Source organism: Ananas comosus, linkage group 15, assembly GCF_001540865.1.
Source record: "Ananas comosus cultivar F153 linkage group 15, ASM154086v1, whole genome shotgun sequence".
Taxonomy (NCBI): domain Eukaryota; kingdom Viridiplantae; phylum Streptophyta; class Magnoliopsida; order Poales; family Bromeliaceae; genus Ananas; species Ananas comosus.
In genome coordinates this window covers 623,235-648,190 of record NC_033635.1, presented here as the reverse complement: position 1 = coordinate 648,190, position 24,956 = coordinate 623,235, and the positions used below count along the sequence as shown (strand labels likewise).

The following is a 24,956-nucleotide window of genomic DNA, read 5'->3' as shown; positions in this document are numbered from 1 at the left end:
AGCCCGAATTCTAGTGGGCCATATTGGGCCGGCTTCTTCCTAAGGCCTTAATCGGATGTCATGGACCAGACCCGGTTCACCACGTCACCTGTGAACCCTGTGCCATATTGCTAACTAGCGCCTCACCCTATCTGTACGATCAGGCCCAGTTTATAAGGAAACTGTGCTATACTCGTAAAAAACCTATTTAATAAAATATTGAGAAGACGCAAAAGAGTACTATTTTTTAAAGTATAATTAAACTACACCGGAAGATAAAGGAAAATAACAAATCACTCTAATCTGACACAAAACTGCTGCATTTTAACGGAGTTATCATCACTAAGAGGACCACTTCTTCGACCAACTGTGTAACCAAATTGTACAAATTGGAGGAGAATTATCTTAGAGGATTCTTTATAGATTTGACTAGGTATTGTTATTCTGAAGGGGATACAGATCATGCCCAAGGCGTGCACGAATATTTTTGCAATCCATGTGTCATCAACTTCATAGGTGCTAGCTACAATTGTGTTCCCTATCCTCACCAATATCCTTCAAGCCTACTTTTCATCCTATTCATGTTCTTAATTTCCTCACTAGATTTGTCACAAGATGTTTAGAATTGGTTTTTGTTTGATTATTGGTGATTTGTTTTGAAATAAAGAGTTGATGTTTAAGAGTTTAAATTTATCTCTTCGTCATGTTTGTGTAGCAGAAGGGGTTCATCAGAGGCGCTTCCCCTTGTTTCTGACCAAGAAATTTGCTCCTTGTTGTTGAACTTTTTGTTATTCAACCTCTTAGTCAAAATTTATAAAAACATTTGATAGCATTTAGCTTAATTAGGTTCGATTTGAATGAAAATAATAATAACAATCATCATCATCAATCTAATAGGAATGAATCACAATGCAGAATTAAATAATCAGCAGAAATTCTTCAGCGAAATCAAACAATCAGGAATCGCCGCAGTCCGCGAACTCGTAGTTGACAGTTAGAAAGCCATTGGCATAGCCACTCCCATCAGTGTCCAGCTGAGCGAACACACCCTGATCCAAATCGAGCCCTCCGTTCGAACACTGGTCCATGATCCTCACCGTCAACTGCGCCCCGGTTGCGGTGTTTGTCACCTGCACATTTTACGACAGACTCCGTAGGCTCAGTTTGATCTAATCTGACATGAGTTCAATCAAATCTGCATTCTCAGAAGTTGCAATTCAGTGAATATTAAGAAACTAAATTGAACTTTTTCTAGACAGTGGTTGACCTACTGGTTTATTTTTTCCAATCAAATCATTGGATTATATACAAGACCAAATAGGAGAAAGCCATTTTACCAAGAGGCACAAGCCGCATGCGGCTTCGCCGGTGGGGCCGACGGGACCGCAGAACGAGGTCCAGCCGTACTTCTCTCGCCACGACAGAGGCATGCTGGCATCCCACGTGGCGCAGAACGCACTGACGGCCGTCAGGTCCCAATTGTTCTGCGCCGGGTAGTAGTAGTTGAACGTTGCCTGCACGTCAAACGCCTGCTGCGCGGTTGCGGCCACCGCCGCCGCAGCGAAAAGCAGCAAAGCCGTGGACAAGCTCCTCGTACCAACACTCATTGTCATAGCTTATGTAACAGTAATTTCTCAATTTGTGTGGTTGCATAAACATAGGAGATTAATGCTATTTATACAAGTAATTATCAAGGATTAACGGTATATGCGGCTTCTAGGTGGGATTATGCTCACTAACGCGACAAAATCCGGCATAAAAATGTTTTATTTGTTGCTTTGATTTAAAATAAAATAGAGGCACACACGTACTTTGGCAATACAAAACTGCAACTGTGCAAACGTTTAAAAATCTAATCGTACGTAGCATAAGAATTATACTTAATTAAATGGCGTCATTATATATTTTAAATTCGATGTACAAACAAGGCAAAAATTAAGTACGCTAGCTAAGTACAAGTTGCCGTTGCCTTGTATGTTCAGTTCGAGTGTAACGAAGGAATATACAGTAACCATAGAACAAGTTAAGCCAGTTAATAGAGAATGTGATTTTTTTGAGAAAAAGATAAGATAACTTATTCATTAAGTAATTGAATTTAGCTATAAATAGTGAAATAGCAAAGACCTCAAGGCGGCAAAATGTCAATGGGAAGTAGAAGAAACAATTTACGATAAAGACAAAAACAGCCGTCAGAATGAAGGGTGCAACAAATACTGACATCATCCGACTTTACAACAAGAGGCCTAATCTTTCACAAGTACTTCAATACGGTGGACAATAGAAATAGCGTTTAGAGATAAGTTTCGAAAAATAATATTATTTTTTTCATGCCAGATTATCCACCACATGGCCGCCACTGGTTAAGAGAGAATGTTAATTTGAAGGATTGGATAAGCAATGTACCCCAAAGGTTTACATATAGAAAATTACAAAGGAAGCCTTTTCAAGTTTGAAATGTAATTGGGATATTATTCGTCCACTATACGAATAATCTGTTAGGTCGAAACCATTTGACTGAAAAACTAAAATCTAAGTTATCTATGCTAGAAAGCTCAAATCTTTACAAGCTACAATATTTTTTATTTATACAAAAGAAAATTCAATAAGTGAATAATAATCATTCAAAGTCAACTTTACTTTTATATTAGAAACTTTCGTAGTTAATCAGGGCCATTTATCTCGTTTTAATAGATAAGATTGAGTGGTTAACCATCTTGTTGTTTATTGTAGACCCCTGCAAATTAACATGCTATGAACTTTATTAATTCCTTCACATAAGAAAAATTTTGGTCTGTCAATCATAATCAATTTTTTTCTTTTTTTGAGAGATAGATAGCACGCTGCCCGCTTCGTTTATTTTATTTAGAAATAAACTTAACTGGAAAGATGAGTCAACTAAGATTCGAACTTGGGACCTCAGATACCAACCACCAACTCTTTTACCACTTGCTCTAAGGACGGTCGGTGATCATATCAAATTAGCCTGTGAATAATGGCCGAAAATAATAATAATTTTTTTTTTTTGACAATATCAATTAATCAACTTAATTTATTGCGCATAGAAAAGCTTTTATTGCATTTCTTTTAGATCACACCTTATTCATTGTAATATCCTTTTATTACATGGCATTATTAATAGTAATGGATAATAATAAGTCAACATTTATCAGTCGCCGCAGTCGACAAACTGATAGTCGACGATGAGATAGCCGTTGGCAACGCCTTGTCCATTAGTGTCTAGCTGGTCGAAAACACCCTGATCTAAATCCAGCCCTCCGTTCGAGCACTGATCGACGATCCTGACCGTTGCTTGTGCTCCTGTTGCTGTGTTTGTCACCTGTATTATATATGGTAGTGTAATTGAGATTGCATCAGGTTAATTTGATGAGTACGTACGAATCAGAATGATGCAAACAAATGTTTGATTAAATATCAGATTATAAAGTTAGAATTATATAATTTAACAAATAGTGACCATAGTTGTACCTATCAATTCTCCTACCGGAAATTAGGTAAAATAAATGAAAAAATTTATTATTTTCGTCACACATTTATATATTTTTACTATTATATTATTCATTTTATCAATCAAATTACTGCTGATTTTTTAGCCAAATCTATTCCAAATGCATCTTTTTGACCTAATCCTCATGACCTAATAGCCCATAGATTAATCCTTTTTGAACAAATCAAAACCATGATACATCATCATTTTCGGTTTTAAGTAAATAGGGAGATAATACCCTTCTAAAGAGAAGCACAATTAAAGAGGGCTCAAACTTCCGATCTAATCTACAACAATGCTTTAATCAATTGAGCTATTCGTGGTTGGCACAATATAGTGATTGTTACTCTCAACGGTAAAAAATGATGTGTCAAATTTTATTTATTTATTTTTTTTTATGGAGTACTTCTTACCAGAAGGCATTGGCCACAGGAAGCTTCGCCGGTCGGCCCGACCGGCCCACAGAAGGCGGTCCAGTCATACTTCATCCTCCACGCGAGCGGCATGTTGGCATCCCACGTGGCACAGTAGACGCCGGTGGCGATCAAGTCCCAGTTGTTGGCCGCCGGATTGTAGATGTTGTACGTCGCCCGCACATTAGAAGCACTTTGCGCGGTCGCCGCCGCTGCGGCCGCGCAAAGCAGGAGCACCGCAAGGAGACTCTCTCTTCCAATTACAATCATCTCTGTGGATGTTGGATCTGGTTGTGAGAAGAGAATGAGAGATGTGCGTACTATTTATACATGCACTTGATCAATTGTCCCACGTAATAGTCTAGCTTGTAGCCTTTGTGGACTTTGATTAATTAGACTAATCAAAGTTTGGAAGTTTGAAGTTGATTAGTTATACTTAGCTAAGAATATAAAATAATTACATTCGGATAAGTATTATTATTATTATTATTATCCTTATTAAAGTTAATTAAGTAATCTATTAGATGATGTGGGTGGATTAATTTCCTTTTTTTTTTTTTGAGAAAAATTAATTTCCTAGTGATAGTCTAACTGGTGCGTAGAAGTCTATATATGAATGCACACTACAGCAAGGCGCTTTTGCCACGATTGGTCCACGGAGAATTGTCGTTTTCTTAATAGTAAAGTTTTGGTTTTCTTATTCTACAAGAATGTTCCAAAAAAAATATATATGTCATTCTATTGAGTTTTGCTAGAATATTATCGGTAGTAAACGGTTCGATTTACTACCGATTTGTTTTCGATGATAGAGCTTCCAAATTGATGATCAGTATCGTTAAATATGATCTAAACTATTTAAGCTATCTGGAAATCAAATTTCACACATTTTCGATATTGTTCTCTTGTCCATCAAGTGAGCAGAAAAATGAATGGCTGGAAATGAATATCCTTCAAAAAGTGATGATATAATTTTTATATATGAGATCTAGAGTTTAGATCTTATTTTAAATAGTTTAAAGAATTTTTTAACAAAATATTAGTTGATTTGAACTCTTCTATACCGTTAAACGAGCAAACGCACCATATCGGCCATTAAAATTATAGATTTTGTGACTCTTTAAACGTTCAGTTAGTGATACCAAAAAATCATGAAATTTGATTTCTAGATAATTTAAATGGTCTAAATCATGTTCAACGGTGTCGATCGTCGATTTGAAAGCTCTATCATAAAAAACAAATTGATAGTAAACTGAGCAGTTTACTACCGATAGTAGTCCATTCAAACTCCATTCTCTTTAATATTGTATTTATATGTGTATATAACGTAATACATAATTTGTTGAAAATTCGACATTATTACAAGCAGTGGATTTTCTCATCTGCAACCAATTAAAATAGACACGTATATGCATGACAACGACGTGACAATTAAATTAATGAATATTCCAGAGCAACTGGGAGAGTCGTGTGTATTACGCTGTTGTGTTTCCAGATGCAAAATGATACATTAGCAATCACCATCAATTAATCCTGTCACTCACGGCGCGATCATAATCCATGTAAAATTTTTCGCGCACATGCAGAATCTTATTTAATATGCTCTTACTCATTAATTCACCCTTCTTTTTATAGTGTAAATCATACACCTATAGACTTTTTGGGACCTTTATTTTTTCTATTTCTCTTGTTACTTTTTTTAAAAAAACCTTAAATCTCAAAAGAGATGCCTCAATATGGAACACAGCGACCGACCGTCCCTAGAGTAAGTGGCAAAAGGGCTTGATAGTTAGTACCCGAGATCCAAGTTCGAATTCAAATTGATTCACATTTCCAGCTAAGTTTATTTCTAAATGAAATAAACGAAACGGATAGCGTGCTACCTATCTCTTAAAAAAAAAAAAAAAAAAAAAAAAAAAAAAAAAAAAAAAGAACACAGCGTGTAAGACATACATCTCTTATCAGAAATGTACCGCTAACATTTTTCATAAATGAGAGTACCGGACCAAAAGCAATTTCTCTACAAATTGGACTGGTGTGCAAATGCATCAAGTCAAATCAGGTTGGCTTGACCTTACTATGATATACATGGTCCGTATAAGGTCCTTGATGGTTACATAATTAGGCACAAGTAGTGTTTTTATTTTCCAAATTTTCCACACAAAAAATAAAAATTAATGAAAAAAGAATATTTTTTTATAGAAGTTTTTTTCTATAAAAATAATTTGTTATGTCTTTTTGAGAAAACAAACGTAAACCTGTAAATACTCGAAAAAGATTTAGAGTGATAGTTGCGAAACTTAAAGGTTTGAGAATAATGATAAAAGAATGAGCTGAATTTTACAGCTCTAGATGGCATATTTTTTACGCCTCGGAATATAACCTCTTTATTTATTTATTTTTCTTTTTTGCTTTAGTTCTTTCTTTACTTTTGTAACTGTTTGACTCACTCTAGGCCTCGTTACCTCAACATCTGTAATAAAATTTATTTTTGGAATGTATCTCAAAAAGAAAGGTTTTAGGATAAAATCAAAACCTGGTAATGCAATTTACCCTTCCTTCTACATCAGTGTTTCCCTTCCTGAAGAGTGACATTAATTGCTACAAAGCCCTACAATATTGTCCGTAAGGCACACGTGCGGGGTCCCTGTGCGCACACACCAATTTTAAAGGACACATACATGCATCTCAAGCACGTACACATGCATGATGGTGTGATGGAAAATTAATGGCTTTCTCTAATAGGAGAGGAAAGGGAACATATATCCAACTACAAGTTCACAATCGTGCTTAATTTTGTCCTCTATCTGGCATAGAAAAAGATGGATAAATTCAATGGATTGATGGGAGCCTTAATTACTTATATATGCTTGCCTAACATTTTAATTTGTCCAATATATATCTGCGTCTCTTCAAATGAGCTGGAGCAAAACTTCGATCCATTGAGTTGGGTTGTCGTGTTCTTGTGTTTACAATTCAAGAAAAGGTTGTCACCTTAATTTGTTCGATTATTTCTGATCACTCATTAATAACTCAACATTGTCACCGGCCGTCTATAGAGTAAGTGGCAAAGGACTTGGTGGTTGGTACCCAAGATCCAAGTTCGAATCCTAATTGATTCACATTTTCAGCTAAGTTTATTTCTAAATAAAATAAACGAAAGCGGATAGCGTGCTACCTATCTTTCTCTCAAAAAAAAAAAAACTCAACATTGTCTGTCAATGAATAGTATTATAATATATGCTCACTTTTGTATATATATGATCATTTTGTAATGCCAAATCAAACAGCAACGAATGTGAATTTTTCTTTCCACAAAAAACTTTTAAGTTTTTTCTCAACTTTTTTGAATAGTTTAATGTGGAACAAACAAGTGAAGCTTAGCTATTACGACTCAAGAAGTGATGCATCATGCATGAAGGGAGAAAGGGTCCACTTTTGTCTCCCGACCCTACTTCAATTATGCGACTCACGGTTATTGCATGTATTTCTTATAGGTCTTAATAATTGGAGGCATCCATCCATATCTTGCATCAATAAATATTCTACCTATTCTTTGTTGAATGGGCTGTACGTACATGGCACCAAAATTATGTAATTGTGTAGTATCTACAGATGGGGAAAAAAAAATTATCTGATGTGTCTGAGTAACACCAATATGTTGTTTCAACTGCAAAATAATATTCAACTCGAATCTAAATGCACCACTAATATTAGTGTAGATCAAGTCTAACGGAACCGATCGTCGATTTGGAAGCCGCATCATTGAAAACAACTTGCAGAGCACGGAGACCTCCGTGCTACCGATAGTATACCAGCCTAGCTCTATATGGGGATTCTTTCCAACTCATCTATGGATGGGGACTGGGGAGTAGGATCTAAGTCCCGTGTATAGTTGGAGTATCATTAATTCATTATCCCCCGTCACAATAGTTGGACAATAACTATGTTGCTTGTTTAACATACATATAGATATATTGCCTTTCGAATTCAAAGTTGATTAGCATTTTCGATGTTACAGGAGACCACACAATCAGTTTATAAATTGTTTTCTAAAATAAGATTAGATTAGTCTCACTGATAACGAACATAATTAACCAAAACAAAACAAAATAATCCTATCTAAAATAACCATATATATATTTATATATCCTTTCCTAGTGGGGCTAAAATACAATTTGGTGATGGTAGTATTTTGGATCCAAAGAGTAAAAAGATAATAACATGCATTATTAATGTGCTTTCAGATGTACCCAAGATGGACTCTACTCTTTCCAATTTTTTGTATAACCTTTAATTAATCAACTTATACCAAAGTGGAATGTGTGTTTTTTTTAAGAAAAAAATAACATGCTACCCGTTTCATTCATATAAAAAATAAATTCAGCTACAAAAGTTGGGGCAACTTGCCCTCGAATAAAATACAGGCCACCATGCCAAAAAATAAAAATAATATAAAAATAAATGATAAAAAAGAAAATTTAGAAAAATAAAATAAAACAAAGAAAATAAAATTAAAAAAAAGTAAAACTAAATAGGGGTTCACTTAGAGCTGCAAAACTCAGTCCACTCTCTTTCCAAGTCTCGAGCTCGTTTAGGGGATCTGTAGATTGATTTCTAAAAATCACATTATTTCTTTCCCGCCGGATCATCCACCAACAGATTGTGACAGATTGTGACCTTAGTTAGATCTTTTGTTGATACCCTTTGTGAGCGGTTCTCAGCTAGAAATTTTTAGACACCTCTGACCTCTACTATAGATCTCGAGATATGTCTACCGTTAAGTAAACTAAACATCAAAAATTTGTTGAATATGCATCATACAAATAAATGATCCACAGTCTCAGCATCACTCCCACACAAAACACGCTATAGATTTCTAGACCAGTCCTTTTTAAGTAGATTATCAATCAAACATATAAAAGCTAGTTCAACATATCATGTGCTCCCTTATACACCACCACTAATTAAATCATCAACCTAATTAATAAAGGATCTTAGCTTTCCACCCCAATTTAGAAGGCCCATGGGCCCAGGGCCCACCCACATGCACTGTTTCTCCCACTCCTGCGATCCAATGGCCAAAAACCTTCTCGGACCATTTGGCATCGAATCTATCCGTCAAATCGAACGTGTAGCATCTGCATTCAACCAAACATTAGGCCGGGCCTGTTATGCTGTAGACCAGCAGTGTATTCAATTATGCCCCCTAACTCCCCCTCTGTCCAACCTGTCAATGCCTACCCAATAATAATCCCCATTTATTAAAAAAAAAATTTAAAATGACTTAAAAAAATTAGAAAAGGTGCCCTTAAGAAACTTCCTTTATTTCCTTCACCCCCTCACCTTCTTTATAAGACCATGAAGCATATTAAACAGCTCACATCAACTTCCTAGACTACTCAGTTGTGCACATCTAGCCCTCTCTAGCCTAACAAATTTCTTCAACCCTGATGACCAAGAACATGGAAAAGGAAGCAGCTCTGCGGTTCGGCGACGGCGAGAACTTTGCAGCGACGGAGCTCAGGTTAGGGTTGCCGGGGACCCGAGAGAGGGAGACAGCGACTAAAGTGCTTCCTACGGGTAGCAAGGAGGGCGGAACGAAGAGGACTGCGACCGAGATTGAATCGAACGACTTTGATCGCGAAGCAAAGTGAGTTTCTTTAACCAACAACTTGATCATACATGAAGTTGTAAGAAAAGTTTTGGAGTGCTAAACATGTTAGCTTTTGAATGCATGACTGCATATGTTATAGGACCCAAGTAGTTGGATGGCCGCCGATCCGATCGTATAGGAGGAATACGTTCCGATCGATGAAGCGGGACGAAGAGAAGGCGGGAACTTACGTAAAAGTGAGCATGGATGGGGCTCCTATTCTGAGGAAGATTGATCTCGAGGCCTACAAAGGGTACAAGGAGCTCAGAGAGGCCTTAGAGGACATGTTCAAATGTTTCCCTTCAGGTAGGAGTAGTGACACATTTTGAAATATAGAACATGACATGCATATACTGGTATATTGTACTCTTCTTGATATTCTTCTTTATCTTAATCATTTACGTATGCAGGTGAGAGTGTAAGGGTGGATGCTCGTGAATATGCTGTCACATATGAAGATAAAGATGGGGACTTGATGTTGGTTGGAGATGTTCCGTGGGAGTAAGTATACTTGTATTCCTTTGGCGCGTTTGTGTATTGCTTTATATTGTTTTTGTTTTATATGGGTTATATATCAATTGCTCACACATTTCTTCTTGTGTTTGTAGGATGTTTATCACCTCATGCAAAAGGCTGAGGATACTGAGAGGCTTGGCTCCAAGTACATGATAAAAGGGTTTTGCAGTAAATTAACTTGATATCTTTTATTGGGTGCTCCAAGTTTGTCCTTTGGTATTGGAACTGTGATCTGCCTCATTTTATTTACAAGGAAGAGAGAGAGAGAGAGAGAGAGAGAGAGAGAGAGAGAGAGAGAGACTACAAAGAGTTGTTGCTATAGTACATTATGATACTCTCTAACCATAGACAATTTGCTCATTTCTCAAAGTGTATAAAGAAAAATTCAAAAGCAAAATGCTGTGAAGAGATCTACTTGTTTTTGGTGTAGAAATATCAGGTCTAGCACTGACGAGGACACAAAAGTTGCAAGAGAGAGAAGGAAAAAAAAACAAAACAAAAAAGGAATAAAAAAAAAAAAGGGAGAGAGAGACGTTGGTTCTATTTCTTGTATTATTTCTTCCTGCAGTATATATGTTTCTCCAGTTGATCATGGACTCATAACTAGCTTCTTACAGATTATAATCAGGATCTATAATACAATTGATAGCAAATGTTGCTTCCTTCGAGAGATTATAAGCTAACAGCAAAGAAAATAAAGCTGCTTAAAGATAAAGAAAAACAGAGTTGCAAAGTGCATAGCTCGTCGCATTAATATTACACTTCAACATGGAAATGGCACGTGACAAATGAATGCCGATATCTGATCTAGCATTGGTCATATCAGCAGAGTCATCAGAAATCCTAACACTGCAACGCAATCGCAAGGCAAAACCAAGAGAAACGAGTTTGAGAAAGAACAGAGGATTTTTGAGTTAATAATTGAATGTTCTCAATTATTGTTTACAGCCAAGAAATCTCATCTCGGATGTGGGAGAGCAAAATTAATTTGCTTGTGCGCACCAAGGAATAGCGAAATTTTTTTTCTAAACAGTTCTAGAATGATCAAACAATAGGGTATGTGAACCCAGTAATAAAGACTTCACGGTAGATATCAGAATCAATTATTTTTGAAGAATAACTTATTCTTCCAGTAACAATCTTCAAGCGATTCTGCATTTCTTGTACCAAGAAGTATGAAGTATATCTCCGCAGCGAGTCTATATCCTTTTCTGCAGACGAATGTGCTTTGCTTCACAATTGGCTATTTACCATCAAATTCCGATATTACAATAAGCGAATCTGTCATTTCAAGAGATAGTGGTTCCGACTTGTTGCTAGGATTTATGACCTATCATAATAAAATAATAGGTAATGTAAATGTAAAATAAAATTCAAGGTGTTGTATAACTAACAGGACTCTAAATACTACAAGATAAAACATACCTGCTTGTTGCCTTTGACATAACCAATAGCTACTTCGCGACGCAAAACTGCCCTCTCCGAAAGCTCTGAAAATGAGGGATTCTCGCCCTTCTTCATGTAAAGGCATATTTCCTGCAATAAAGAACATGTGGACGTAGGACTTCAAAATTCAATACTGACGGTGAACATTGATTATATAGAAAAAAGTACTTGATGCATGAATATATCCTGTCAAATGAAAACAACGGCACCAATGAGCTCTTGTGGTGGGTGTGTTGAAGGGTGGGTGGGTGAGCACGCATGAGAGAGAGAGAGAGAGATCCTAGGGAAATAAACGTTACAATGTAGCCAGGGAAAAAGGGGAAAAACTTGCCTTCACATATATCTCGTCACCCTCTGCATTAAGAATGTCTTTCCACACCTCATTCAGCTCGCTGCTTTCAGCCACTGCAATATGGTGGGGAGCTCATTCTAATAATAGTTCTTAGTATGAAATAACATGATATTTGAGAAATAATGAAGCATACTTAAGATGATCAACCTTGAGCTGTCACAAGGCTCATTACTTCCTCTGCTCCAATAAACAAAAGGGATGGCCTGATTCTAGAAATCTGAAGTCCGAAGTAAACCAGTAAGTGTAATGTTTCCACAGTTTCAAATTTTGTCTTAGTAAAAGAAGGTAAATAGTAATTACTTGTTTCCCCAATCTTGTATCTACAATCTCAGCTACAAGGTTTTCAACCTGCACAGCGCATATGACCATTGAAGAATCAATGAGATGTAGTATTGGCATTCCTTTAATTAGCAGTAAAACTTTTTATGTTTCTACTTCGCAAACTGACCTTTATATTGTGTTTTTTGCAAATACTTTCAGCAAGAAGGAGGGAATAAGCTGAATGTTTATCAGCCTCGGAAGGATCTGCAGGACACATACATTAGTTGAATAACCCTTCACCATAAAAAATTTCTCATAACAACATTACCTCCAACCAGCCAATCTCTATCAGATATCACTACAATTGAAACGGGAATATGTTTTGCATCTTTGAAGGATTTCCTCATATTTAAGATTGCTTCCTTCAGTGTTTCATAGTTCATAGGACTTCCAACCTGCATTAGGATGTTATTCTCAATCGAGACTAACACAGAGAGAGAGAGAGAGAGAGAGAGAGAGAGAGAGAGAGACCCGATGTGAAACCCTGATATGTTTCAGTTGGTTTTGGACAACAGGGTTGACTATACTGTTTCTCTCTTCAACAGAAGCTTCTGATAAGATTTCCTGCAATTTGCTTTACATGTCAACCTATTACAGCATGACACTGATGATTTAAACATGCTTAAAAGAATGAACATAAGGTTTATGTGAACAAACTATTGACCAATCCTCTGTAATAGGAGGAAAACACTTCCTAGAAATCAATTGAGAAGTATAAAAAAACCATGCAGCCGAATCCAATAGTTTTTTTTTTTTTGGTTTACAGTTTATGACTAAATATTACTACAAAATACAGTGCAAATGTGTCTATGGTTTTCAGCTTTAAGAAAAGCAAGCAGCAAATATCAAACTTTCACCAATAATTTAAAACGATTAAGCTAACGAGAAATAATAAATTTATCACGTATTTCAATTTTATAGTTTGTAGAAATTACATGCTTTTAGGTGGATTAAATTTTCAGTTTCAGAAACGTGAAACTTACCAGTATACTACCGGGTCCAAGGTAATTGTCGTATTCTCGAATCATGTCACCAACTTTTGGCCGCCATCCAAGCATAAGAATGTACTCTCTTGGTCCTAAATTCCATTCACTAGTCTGCGTAAAACTTCTTAGGTTATTAGAAGCATAATTCTGTGTAAAAGATTATTCTGTCGTAAAGCACGCCCTTCACTAAAAGTGTACCTTTGAGCTTGCTTTTGAAGGCCGCTTCACAATGCTCTCAAGTCGTGCTTTCTTCACTTCGAGGGCTATATCTTTTGATCCTTCACTTTCAATCACCTTCAGATCATGAGAAGTGTAACCTTGCTTTTCTTTTGATACATCTGGGAGCGATAGTTGTGGCTTTTTTCTCCCATAAACAGGAGCTATAAGAAGCAACTGTAACAGACAGAAAATTAGAAGACACAAAAGCACAGTGAATAAGAAACCAGCTTTTTGGTGCATTATCATGTAAATATACTCACAAAGTAATGATGACTGATTCAGTCTTAGATTGGGTAGGCAAGTTTCATGACCATATGTAAAGAGCCTGGTCTTGTTAAAGTTAGTTTTTAAGTCCAGAGCAGTTTTGAGGATTTGTTTGCCAATTCCGAGTGAATGAAGACAAAGACAAAAGTTTAAGATTATAAAATCCATTAATCAGATCAAAATGAGGTAAAATTGAATCATCCATTATCTTACAGAGTGTTAGGTTTAATATGGTTTACGCTTAAAAGCAAATTGCGATAAAATACTTAACATTTGAACTTAAGGCTTGTCTGAATCAGGTGAGGAACACTGAACCATTTGAAATTCCATTTATATAAAACAGTATGCCGTTTCTTGCTACATTTCTACTCAATATTTCATTGTCAGAATATACACATACATACCTTGTCTGTTTGTCTAATCTCTTCATCGTCACTTGGGTGAAAATTTACTTTTCCATCTCTAAAGATTCCACATACAACTGCCTGGCCACAAGAAAAAGATATGGCATCATAGAAGAATAATTTAGGAAAATACATATAAATAAATGCAGCATGCAGTTCTACCTCTTGGATTCCATGCCTTACGTGCGTATACTTCAAGCCTACTAGATTTGGAGAGATACATAAATTGAACACATTTTCTGCAAGCAATAAGATAGTTATATTACAGAGCAAAGAGTGTTAATTTGGTTAAAATCACCTACAAAAATTAACAACACTTAAAATCTGCAAGTTAAATTGCAGAGTCTAAGATCCAGATCAATGTACTATTTTTATTTAGAAAATAATATGCTTAGACAAAAGAATACAGTTCCTACATTGTCTTACAAGTATAATTCAACTAGCCTACCAACGCAAAAGGGTCTACTTTCTAGTTTGTTCAATATAATGTTGCACTTTTGGTGGCTTGTGCAAACCTAAACTTCTCTTAAGTCCTTGTTTTCCCGGATTGTGGCAAAATAAAGTTGTCAGAAAGGTCAACTGGCACTTTCACTAGCAGTACATGATCATTGAGTAAATGCAGAAGCACAAAGCTGTGAGCTCACTATTTTCACTTTTTGAACAAATGTTTACAGGAAATAGAATATCATTAGACAAACTTTACGAACCTTAAAAATCATATCTAATATAAAAGGTCTGTACCAGCAAAATTTGTCATGGTTGGACATCTCATGTATTCTACATTTTACTAAATTAATCGAAACGAACTTTTCAAATAAATATAGATAAATATATTAGCGTCATGTTGCTTTTAGTGGGTTGAAAAAAAAATACTTTGATAATTAAGCAAGTGCCTATAAATTTTGAGGAGGCCCTTCTGGCGAGAACATTGAACAAATAACTTAGAAGCGACCATCTCCACCGGCTGCACATTCAATCCTGTGATTGATTTCAGAAGTTCACAGGTGCTAGAGTTGGAAGCCTACATTATAAAAGGTGAAATAAGTGAAAAGCTGCACAAGTTATTGTTTAGATCACAATCATCAAATTGTACAGCCAAGCAGATGTCAGAAAAAATCTACACCTCATCTTCATTATTCTGACAAACACAGAAGAAAAGGGTCGGAAAAGCTGTTATGGTCTACAGGATATAATAGGATAACCTGGGATCAACTATTCCAACCAACTATCCGATACTGCTATTCCACCTTTTATCCTTGGTCATCACTGTAATCATTGCAATTACCTATCTAATCAATTTGTTTGGGGGCACGGTTTACCCTTCAGTCAGAGCAATATCCAGCAATATCATTGTTAGATATCTCATGTAGATGACATAATGTTTATATACAACATACATATATTAATGTACATCTATTAAATAAGCAGGAAAATATATTAGGATTATGGAAATGACACATAAACTTGGGACCTGAAACAAGGAAAATTATAATGTCTTTTAGAAGGATAAAAGCTATAAAATTAGCCCATGGACAATGAGCATTAACAAGATTTAGAAAGAATTTCCACACTAGTAAATTGTGCTCTACAGAATGGATAGCAGTCAAAATCAAGAAATGTAGATTTCCAATCAAGTAATCATTTGCATGTACTATACCTCAACAACAGTTGGAACAGATGCCATTTTAGGAAGAGGTTGCAGAGCTAAAAGAGAAAGAAATGCATCCGTATCAACTTCATACCTGATTATGTTGATCAAAAAATATTTTAACAAATATTTCAAGTCAATAAGAAAGTTACCCATAAGAAATAAATGGATAATGAAATCCATACTGAAATAACGACAGTAGTGTATGCACATTATGTGGATGTTTCTAGGTGATTACATTTTCCCAATAATGGATGTTTCTGAGCGATCATATTTTCCCAATAATGATTCATTTAAAATTGGGTATTTTTAAGTAACAAACAAAGAAAGGCTTTTTTGCATAACCAATATGTCAAGATACAGATATGAGACAAGAATCTTCAATAAATGCTTTCCTGCAGAAGTGATATCTTCTCGGCTATTATAGATCAAGTAGAGCGAACATTAAAAAAGTTATACTGACCGATCATTCTTTGTTGGTAATATAATGACGGATCTTGCTGTATTAGCCGAAGCTCTCTCAAAGGATTTTGTCAAACTAAGGGTGCAACTGCCATTGTAAAATTAAATCTTGCATGTAAGACAGAGATGTTACCATGCAATTCTGAGCACTGAGAACTGGAGAAGTATTTTTGAGAAGCACTAGATGGGAAATTAAGAACAACTTACCTCTTGGTAAGGACATCTATATGATTTAAATCTTTGTTCATGCTATCTCCAAGCTTCTCCATTTGCTTTCTCGGGAGATCCGATAAAAGAAGAATTCTTTGCTTCCTTCATTTTGTTAATCAAAAGACGATGCATAAGTGGTACGACATATGTTTTTTCATTTGTTGTTCATTTGTACAACAAGACGTTTGATCATTACAACTAAAGTTGCATCAGAAGTTCAATGCAAAACATTACCTTGCTGTAGCAGTACCTAGGCGGATGGCTGACTCATGAAACTTATTTAGTTGTTTCAGTATGAAAAACAGATGACTATTGACACCGCAGATAATAATATGATCACTCTCCATAACTTGCAGTTGTGCTCCTTCTCTAATCCTCTGCATGTGGTTCTGCAAGCACGACACTTGCTTAGGTGCAAGCATAAAAATTATAACCTTTAATCTCATAAAATGGGAAACAGAAATACTTACTCTAAATTGTTCTGTCATTGTGCTCAACAAACGGGAATAGAATAAAATACCCCAGATAGCAAGAACAAGACCAATTATACGTTCAATACGTGTTTTTTGCTGTTAAACAAAACAAATAAATTTTCATTTGAATCCGCTGAAAATCAAGTAGGAAATTTACATTTTCAGAATTCAAGACAAAGAAACTTCTAATTCCATACAACTTGACTTACTCTTAAGTGAGTAGAAGATGAACAAAGACAAGCCCAAGCTTCCCAAAAGCAATCCTCAAGCGATTGCTGTTTATTCCTAAAAGGAATAACCAAAAGGAGTAATTCAAAGGGAGTAATTCAGGGACATGTTTTTAGTATTTGGTATGCCCGAGCAAATATGGCTCAGCCCAGCAAGACCAGGGGTAGTTTTCTTCCAGGTTGGATCAATGCCGAACCAACTCAATGGGCTGATCAGGGTATCAAAAATAGAGGGCCAAGAAAATCTGGGCAACGCCCAGGTTGTATGTTTTTTATTTTCCTCTCTTTGTTTTTTACGGTTTTTAAGAAAGAGCATCTTTTGTTATGGTTCAACTAACAATGTTCCACCAGAGCAACAATAGTAGAGAAAGACCTTTCAAAAACCAGAATAGTTGCAGTAAAAAATTAGAAATATATACCTAATCCTGTAAAATAGGAAACCCCCAATTACGACAAACGAGAAGCATGCCACGAGTAAAGCAAAAAAAATCCTGCAAAAAGAAATGATGCAGTCAACAAACTTCAGCAAAGTTACAGTTAAACAAAGATTTTCCTTGAAAAGATAGCTTTTCTTATAAAAAGGAAAGCGAAAATCAACCACAGTCATAAAAAATTTAACCATGGGAGAAGATTCAGATAATAATCTATCAAAGTTGCAATAGGATTAGTTCAAAAAAAAAAGGTTAATAGCCCAAATGAAAATCCAAACTAATGAATGTATAAAGTTAACCAGTCATAGCTAAATCCAGTTGACTTACGTGCCAATATTACGTTCCAGCTGCATGTTAAATAGATAATACGCCCGAGAAATACTCAATTTGATATCTTGAAAAGAAGGGAAAGTCACATCTAGCTGGAGAGGTACAGGTTTGTTGAGAGAGTTGGACACAGAAGCAAACGGCAAACTCGTGCTGACAAATGATGGCATTACAGACAGTTTCACCATCATCAACATTATCCAATGCTTAGTTTTTATGGCCAATCTGAAGATGAAGTAGTATGCCAAGCATTGTAAAGTAGCATTTCCGTCAGACCCCTGCAATATTGTAACTTGAAATGTTAAGAGAAAAGGTTAACAATTGAAACGACAACAGCAGAAGCAGATAGAGACCATAATTTGTTCATCAGAAGTATAGTAGAAATTGAAAAATCAAGAGAAATCCAACTGTATTTACATTAGAATTGATGAGAAAAGGTGCATTAAGGAAATATTACATGTAGTAAGAGTCTCCTAATAGACGACCTTGTTAAGCATATATATTGAGTCCTTGACAGCAGATGCAATAGCCAAGAAATCAGAAACGGGACCAAGTATGTTAGCCGATCTCTTTACCGGATTGCCCACTCTTCTTCCTGACAAAGGTAATGCCTTTCCATAAGAAATCATTAACAAAAATAAACCCTCATAACAAAATAATAGTTGTTGTCGTTGTTGGATTAATGAGGATTAAGCAGTCCGACAAATTAGTCTTAGGAAGTGTTGTGTACTGTTTGCATGTAAACATTTTGTGGATGATATAAGACAACAGTTTCTGATAGGAAATGATCCAGGAATAGTCCAAACAGCAAAAAAATCGCACCTTTTCCATTTTGCAAATAAGAATTTAGCACCAAGCGTCGTGTACACTGATTAAGAAACTGAGCAGAGCTCCTGAATCTGAAGAGATCAGCAGATATTATTACTAGCGAGATTTTTCCCATTGTTAGTATCGACCCAAACTCCAAAGCACAAAAAAAAAAAAAAAAAATTGTATAAGAAGTTTCTCGCTGCATCTTCATAAAAGCTACGGAGATTCGAAATGAAAAAAGTCGACATCGAATCCGAGCTGAGTCGTGTTGTAGCATAAAAAACAGATAAAAAAACTAAAATAAAAAAGGCGAAAAAACAAAACGTCGATGGATCATGTTTCGAAAGAGGAGGATACGAATTAAGGAATCGGAGAGAGGGAGGAGGGAAACCTGAGACAACAGGGGCGAAGAGGGATCTGCGTCGCGGGGATGAAGGGAAGATGAGGAGATCGCAATGAGAGGGCGGAGCACTTCACCTGAGACACCATCTTCGATCCCACTTTTACTCTATCCTTCCTACAAAACCCTCTCTCTCTCTCTCTCTCTCTCTCACTCTATCTCGTGCTATACTTTTTTCTATATAAAATGAGTAGTCCACTTTGCAGCTGAAGCTACTTTCATAAACTATTCGTCGTATAAAATATATACATGAGGATCGATCTGATTAGTAAGTAAGCGGGATTCANAAAAAAAAAAAAAAAAAAAAAAAAAAAAAAACCGCCCCCAAAAGGGTAATAAAAGAGCCAACTTTCTCGAATCTTTCGAAAATAAAGCTTTTAACTGTAGGTATCTTTTTCCTTTCTAAGATGTTCGTGGGCCACATGCATCCAGCTTACAACTGCAGTGTTTTTTTTTCTTTTTCCAAGATATCTTAGGCCGCATGTATGCGTTAATGTTTTAAAATAAAATCCAGCTGCACCGGGCCAGTCGAACCTCTGTGCGTAACACAGTTAAAAATACACTTACACTTTATAATCATCGCTGATTTGAATAGTTAATTAAAATTTGTTGTTGATAGGACTTTTACAGCTCCAGTTTAGATTCTGCTTTATGTGAAAATTGGGTTAATGCGTTAGAGACCATTTGAGCCACGATCTTCGCCTCAAACCTTCTCTTCATTATCCTTTCCATGAAATTTAGTTGGCGCAGAAAAATGCTCGGCATATTTAGCAACAAATGTATGATATTGTGTACTTATTATCGCCAAAGAGTGGGTCCATTTTCAAGCACACAGGCAGAAACCATGCTCACTAAGATTGTCCTGTTATACCTCATAGAGAAGCTCATTTCAGAGACAGTAGTGAGATTTTTTTTGGCCCTACGCCTGGTCCACTACGTCAGCCACCAGCATTCGTCTTCCATTAACCTTTCGTAGTTTTCACAAATTTTTGTTTGGTATGACAAGTATTGAAAGTTGAGAAGAAATGAAGGACAGATCGTTCAGCGGGCAATGTAAAATGGTGAAAAATAATTTCTCATGTTAGAATTCATGTAGAGCAACTGCTGCTTTATACAACAAATCGTTGCGGCAAATATTGTCCACTGTTACATAATGAGGAATAACACAAGAAATGGTGAAAAATCCATATAGTTACAAAGCTTAAACTGTTCTTAAAAAAGCTAAATAGACGTGAAATAATAAATTAAACACTAATTAAGCATCACAACAAGCTTCAGACTTGACAGTTTTACGAGTTCCGATGTTGAGTACTCACCACGCAGAGTTCCATCTGAAACTAATTTGATTGCTTTGCGATCTCATATCCATTAATTTTTTGTCATCTGTTTTCACAAGATCCTGAGATTTGATGTGCAGAGTGTTCCGATCTTGCTGACAAGTACTTATTATATCAGTCGCATGGTTCATATTTAAGAGTGAGAACTATGACTTAACTATATCATCCCTCTTCACAGTGAAGTCCCAAAGCTCACCATACTTCTCATTGAAATCCCAAATATCCATGGAGTTATAATCCGCGATCAACTTGTCCCGAGCTCCCCTCTCCATGTTGTAGATTTGAGGCTCGAAATTGTGGGGCTTGTCCGGCTTTCCCATCTCAATAGCACAGAATATTACGATAAAGACACCTGCTCCAATGTACAAGTATTCACCCTGCGGAATGGCATTCTAATTCAAAATGCTCATAAAAATAGTTATCCAGTATCAAATCCTTATCACCGGGGGAAAAAAACAATGAGCTCAGTAATCTTTAATTAACATTTGAAAATTTTGAGTTTTCACTGTTAAGGGAATATTTTGTTGGCCTACAAAACAAATTTAACTTGCAGGCGCTTTTGCTTTTCAGAATAGATAAATAAATATGCCATTTGCTTGTAAATAGATGAATTTAAGAGAGCCGAAAGTGACTGGAGCAATGTAACAGGAACTATTCCTTAAACACACAAGAATGCTACATGTTTCGAGATTTTCCTACGTAAGTTAATTAAAAACAGGATGGGAAGTTCCATCTTGTCTTAATTATAGTTGCTATACTCACATTCTAAAATCCATGAGATTGTCACCAGAAACAAACTAAAATTTGAAGTATGGCAGGACATCTCATACCGGCACGTTGTAAGCCAAACCAGCAACAATTGCAGGAAGAAACAACCAAGATATGAGCGCTGCAAATAAATTATCAAGACAAAAGCGACACGTAGTCATTAACTTAACGCACAAAGACATGCATAAGCCAATTGTAAACAAAGATGATTATTGATCTTCATCCTCATTTCGTACCTTGAAAACCTGTTGGAGGTTCTGCTGCTTGATACTCCTCCACGACGGATTCCCAAAAGCCCTTTTTACCTTTCAGTGAAGTATGAAATATTGACTCACTTGATCTATTGTGTAAAAGAGTTCTATGCATCCACAGTAAGTATGCGAAATCGACAATAAAGCCAAATCCTCAAAACATAAGTCCTTCTCAAATGTATATAAAAACATAGATGCGATCTTAACCAGAAACCATAAAAGATAAGATAGTGATCAATGTGCGAGGGGAGTTGGAAGTAGAACGAACTTGAAAAAGGAAAGATAAAAATGTAGGAACTATTTAACCGAATACGTGCTTTGACCACACTCATTAGCCTAAGGTGTGGGACCCTTGATTAAATGGTGCTTCGATTTTCGTAGCATCTAAAGTTACTCAATATGTGATCCACATATATATAGTCGAAATATTGACCCTTTTCTTTTGTGAGAAGGTAATTAAACGACTAAACTTAGCTGTTTTGCACTACACAAGTAAATATTCTGTTTCATCTCTGCCACTATTTCGAGAAATGCTATCTTTTTTTTTTTTTCCTATTTTTAAACTGAATATAAATATAAACTGGCAATAATAATCCAAATAAAGTACCAAAATTTAGTGAAACATAGTAGGCTAATCTAGAAATAATAAGAAAAGGAGGAATAATACCTTCATGGCCTTCATGATAAGTGTGGTGCCCATCATACTCCCCGTATATAAAATCCTCCTAAACTCATTCCACAGATCCACATTAATCACCACAAAAATCCAATTTTTATCACAAATTAACTCAATGAACACAAAGATACGAGGATTAAGAAAACTAACGGGGCTAACGCCGTTCGTTCGCCAACGGTCGATGGGGTCTTCTTGTAGATCGGGCTCGATCTCCGTTAATCCGGCCCTTAGCCGTGTCGAGCTTCGCACGAGCCCCAACAGATTGAAACCTACGGTTACGGCGCGGGTTTCTCTCGCCGGAACCCTAACCCTAGCTTTCGCCCGCTTCTCCGCCACCGCCGCCGCAGTCGCCGGAGGTAAGGAGGATGCGGCGGCGATGGCCGGAGAAGGAGAGGAGGTGAACCGCATTTTTTCTCGTTATCTACGGTTTAGCCGTTTAGGTCTCTGCGTTCCAGTTTAAGGTAGTTTTGGGTATGAGTCTTATACAATTGTGATGATCGTATACGGACGACCGGATCTATTTTGGAGAGTTGGATCTTAATCGGACGGTCGAAGCATGAGAGATGTATTGAGATTTTGAAAAAGAAAGGAAATAAATTTTGAATGGCGCGAGTGGAAGATGGCCGTTGCCTTATCCTCTCGGCCTTTGCAATAAGAGCACGTGACAATCACGTGATCCTGATAGTAAGTAGTGTCTCCTGTGTTCCTCGTTTTTCTTCTTTGACCCCCCCCCAAAAAAAAAGAAAAAAAAGAAAGAAAGAAATCAATTCTAACCAATTGAGAGTTACAACTGATTGGAAATTCTGAAATTATATATTAAACAATCATTTTTGGAAAGCTTAAGTTTTAAAGAAATCAGTTGTTTTACATACTCCCAACATGAAGATTACTGCAGCAGTTACAAACAAGGTTCAAAAGAAAAGAATTCATCAAAAATTGATATAAAATTAGGTGAGCGAGGTCTCAAAGATTCACTTTACAATGCATCAATCACACTTCCAAGGATCAATTTTGTGCATCTGAGTTTCAATGTTACATAACAGAGCAAGAATCTCTTCATGTTGTGGGTGCAGACTCCCCGCCGCGACAAATTCATGCACCTCACCATTTACCTCAATCAAACTGCACCCAGGAGTTTTGCTAGTCCCCACTCCTTTCATCTCCTTCCTTTGCCTCATCACTCCACTCCAATCGCGAGCTTCTGCGTACATATTAGACAACATAACTCGACCCCACGGATCATAGGGATCCAATTCGATCACTTTGGCGGCCGCAATCTCACCGAGCTCCACATTGTTATGAACCTTGCAAGCACCTAGCAATGTACCCCATATAACTTCATTGGGCTTTATAGGCATCCTCAATATGAGATCATATGCCTCCTTTAATCGACCGACACGACCCAAAAGATCGACCATACAACCACAATGCTCGATTTTATGTGTGAGATTGTATGCTTCCTCCATTGAGTAGAAATAACGCAAACCTTCATCTACTAAACCGCCATGTGCACAGGCATTTAGAACGCCAACTAATGTAACGTCGTCAGGACGAACACCAACTTGTTGCATAGAAGAGAATGTTTGAATAGCTTCGATGGCCCGCCCATGCATTGCGAACCCACAAATCAATGATGTCCATGAGTATAAATCTCGCCTTACGGGGATCTTTTTAAAGACTTGAACTGCCTTCTCGATGTTCCCGCACTTTGCATACATGTCAATTAAGCAATGGTCCAACGAGCAATCGGAGTTCAAACGGTTTCTCTCGATATATGCATGGATCCACATCCCGGTCTCCAAAGCACCAATGCTAGCACAAGCCGACAGAGCAGTACACAAAGTTAGCACATTAGGCTTCAATTTAGATGATACCATCTCATAAAACAAACACAACGCCTCTCGACACCTACCGACTTGACAATACCCGGATATCAATGTATTCCACGAAACGACATCTCTATTCGCAATTTCGACGAACAACTCATGTGCAACTTCTATCTCACCATTTCTAACATACTGATGTATAATTACATTCCAAGCCACAGTAGTTCTCTCCGGCATTGCATCAAACGCTCGACGAGAGAGCACTACTTCATTGCACTCGCCATAAACTCTGATCAATTCGGTGCTAACGAAAGGATCGATTTTGGTCCCACTAGTAACTATGAACCCATGAACCATTTTTGCTAAATTTAAGCTGCTGTGGCTGCCGAGGAGGCGGCACGCAGCGATGGCGGTGGCGAGAGCCACAGGGTCCAAGAAAAAACCGGACGACCTCGCGGACCGGAAGAGAAGCAAGGCGTCCAAGGGCCGGTCCAAGGCGAGGTAGGCCCGGGCCATGGCGGTTCGGGCGACCAGGCCCGGTTCAGGAATTTCATCGAACACTTGGCGTGCGCTAGCAATGTGGCCCAACGAAGCGTAGAGGGAGGTGAGAGAGCTCGATACGTAGTCGTTGGAGACGAGGTGGCCGGATTTGGTGAGGAAGGAGTGGAGGGTTAGGGTTTGGAGGAGGGAGGAGGGGGAGGTGGGGGAGATGGATTTGATGAACCGGACCAGGAATCGAGCGACGGAGCGGAGCGGGGCGTCGATCATATGATGCGGCGTGGGGGCGAGGAGGGTTACAGGTTGGTAGAGATCGATCAGACCGTTAGATTTGATGACTAGGGAGTGACATTCAACGGCTGTGATTGATGCTATTTATACTCGCTTTCTATCGCGGTGAGTTTGATTTTTGTAATGATTTTAACTTCTCTTTGAATTATCAATTATAAATGTACTGGTGCATTTTAAACTGTTGTATTTTTTTAAAAAAATTATATGTAATTAATTAAAAGTATATATATATATATATATATATATATATATATATTAAGAGA

General features: G+C 37.0%; 6 protein-coding genes across 8 annotated transcripts; 1 reads left to right on the top strand and 5 right to left on the bottom strand.

The window, feature by feature from the left end:
* Window positions 598-2,878, bottom strand: LOC109720992 (pathogenesis-related protein PR-4-like). The gene is made up of 2 exons (XM_020248373.1): window positions 1,317-2,878; window positions 598-1,109 (listed from the first exon to the last, which is right to left on the bottom strand). Exons 1-2 carry the CDS (start codon window positions 1,590-1,592, stop codon window positions 936-938), a joined length of 450 nt encoding a protein of 149 aa, XP_020103962.1. The 5' UTR covers window positions 1,593-2,878; the 3' UTR covers window positions 598-935.
* On the bottom strand, window positions 3,015-4,201 carry LOC109720991 (pathogenesis-related protein PR-4-like). The gene is made up of 2 exons (XM_020248371.1): window positions 3,898-4,201; window positions 3,015-3,316 (listed from the first exon to the last, which is right to left on the bottom strand). Exons 1-2 carry the CDS (start codon window positions 4,165-4,167, stop codon window positions 3,146-3,148), a joined length of 441 nt encoding a protein of 146 aa, XP_020103960.1. The 5' UTR covers window positions 4,168-4,201; the 3' UTR covers window positions 3,015-3,145.
* On the top strand, window positions 9,233-10,832 carry LOC109721546 (auxin-induced protein 22D-like). 2 transcript variants are annotated; one of them, XM_020249206.1, is made up of 4 exons: window positions 9,233-9,547; window positions 9,651-9,856; window positions 9,961-10,051; window positions 10,159-10,832. In XM_020249206.1, exons 1-4 carry the CDS (start codon window positions 9,348-9,350, stop codon window positions 10,217-10,219), a joined length of 558 nt encoding a protein of 185 aa, XP_020104795.1. In that variant the 5' UTR covers window positions 9,233-9,347; the 3' UTR covers window positions 10,220-10,832. The 2 variants fall into 2 exon arrangements, with proteins under 2 accessions (XP_020104795.1, XP_020104796.1); XM_020249207.1 differs by lacking the exon at window positions 10,159-10,832 and having other exon boundaries at window positions 9,961-10,055.
* LOC109721545 (putative ion channel POLLUX-like 2) lies at window positions 10,954-19,306 on the bottom strand. Of its 2 annotated transcripts, XM_020249204.1 has the most exons (24): window positions 19,038-19,300; window positions 18,659-18,735; window positions 18,322-18,431; window positions 17,837-18,114; window positions 17,498-17,569; window positions 17,061-17,136; window positions 16,849-16,947; window positions 16,613-16,767; window positions 16,376-16,480; window positions 16,170-16,256; window positions 15,716-15,800; window positions 14,932-15,079; window positions 14,221-14,297; window positions 14,059-14,139; window positions 13,370-13,564; window positions 13,169-13,282; window positions 12,657-12,749; window positions 12,454-12,580; window positions 12,313-12,389; window positions 12,165-12,212; window positions 12,012-12,081; window positions 11,844-11,917; window positions 11,492-11,602; window positions 10,954-11,396 (listed from the first exon to the last, which is right to left on the bottom strand). In XM_020249204.1, the coding sequence occupies exons 1-24, from the start codon at window positions 19,133-19,135 to the stop codon at window positions 11,310-11,312; spliced, it is 2,544 nt and encodes an 847-aa protein (XP_020104793.1). In that variant the 5' UTR covers window positions 19,136-19,300; the 3' UTR covers window positions 10,954-11,309. The 2 variants fall into 2 exon arrangements, with proteins under 2 accessions (XP_020104793.1, XP_020104794.1); XM_020249205.1 differs by lacking the exons at window positions 10,954-11,396; window positions 11,492-11,602 and having other exon boundaries at window positions 11,998-12,081; window positions 19,038-19,306.
* Window positions 20,106-22,545, bottom strand: LOC109720928 (photosynthetic NDH subunit of subcomplex B 5, chloroplastic). Its single transcript, XM_020248295.1, has 5 exons — window positions 22,229-22,545; window positions 22,070-22,127; window positions 21,388-21,456; window positions 21,214-21,272; window positions 20,106-20,760 (listed from the first exon to the last, which is right to left on the bottom strand). The coding sequence occupies exons 1-5, from the start codon at window positions 22,484-22,486 to the stop codon at window positions 20,530-20,532; spliced, it is 675 nt and encodes a 224-aa protein (XP_020103884.1). The 5' UTR covers window positions 22,487-22,545; the 3' UTR covers window positions 20,106-20,529.
* Window positions 23,004-24,774, bottom strand: LOC109721037 (pentatricopeptide repeat-containing protein At5g66520-like). Its single transcript, XM_020248439.1, has one exon. It carries the CDS (start codon window positions 24,670-24,672, stop codon window positions 23,065-23,067), a length of 1,608 nt encoding a protein of 535 aa, XP_020104028.1. The 5' UTR covers window positions 24,673-24,774; the 3' UTR covers window positions 23,004-23,064.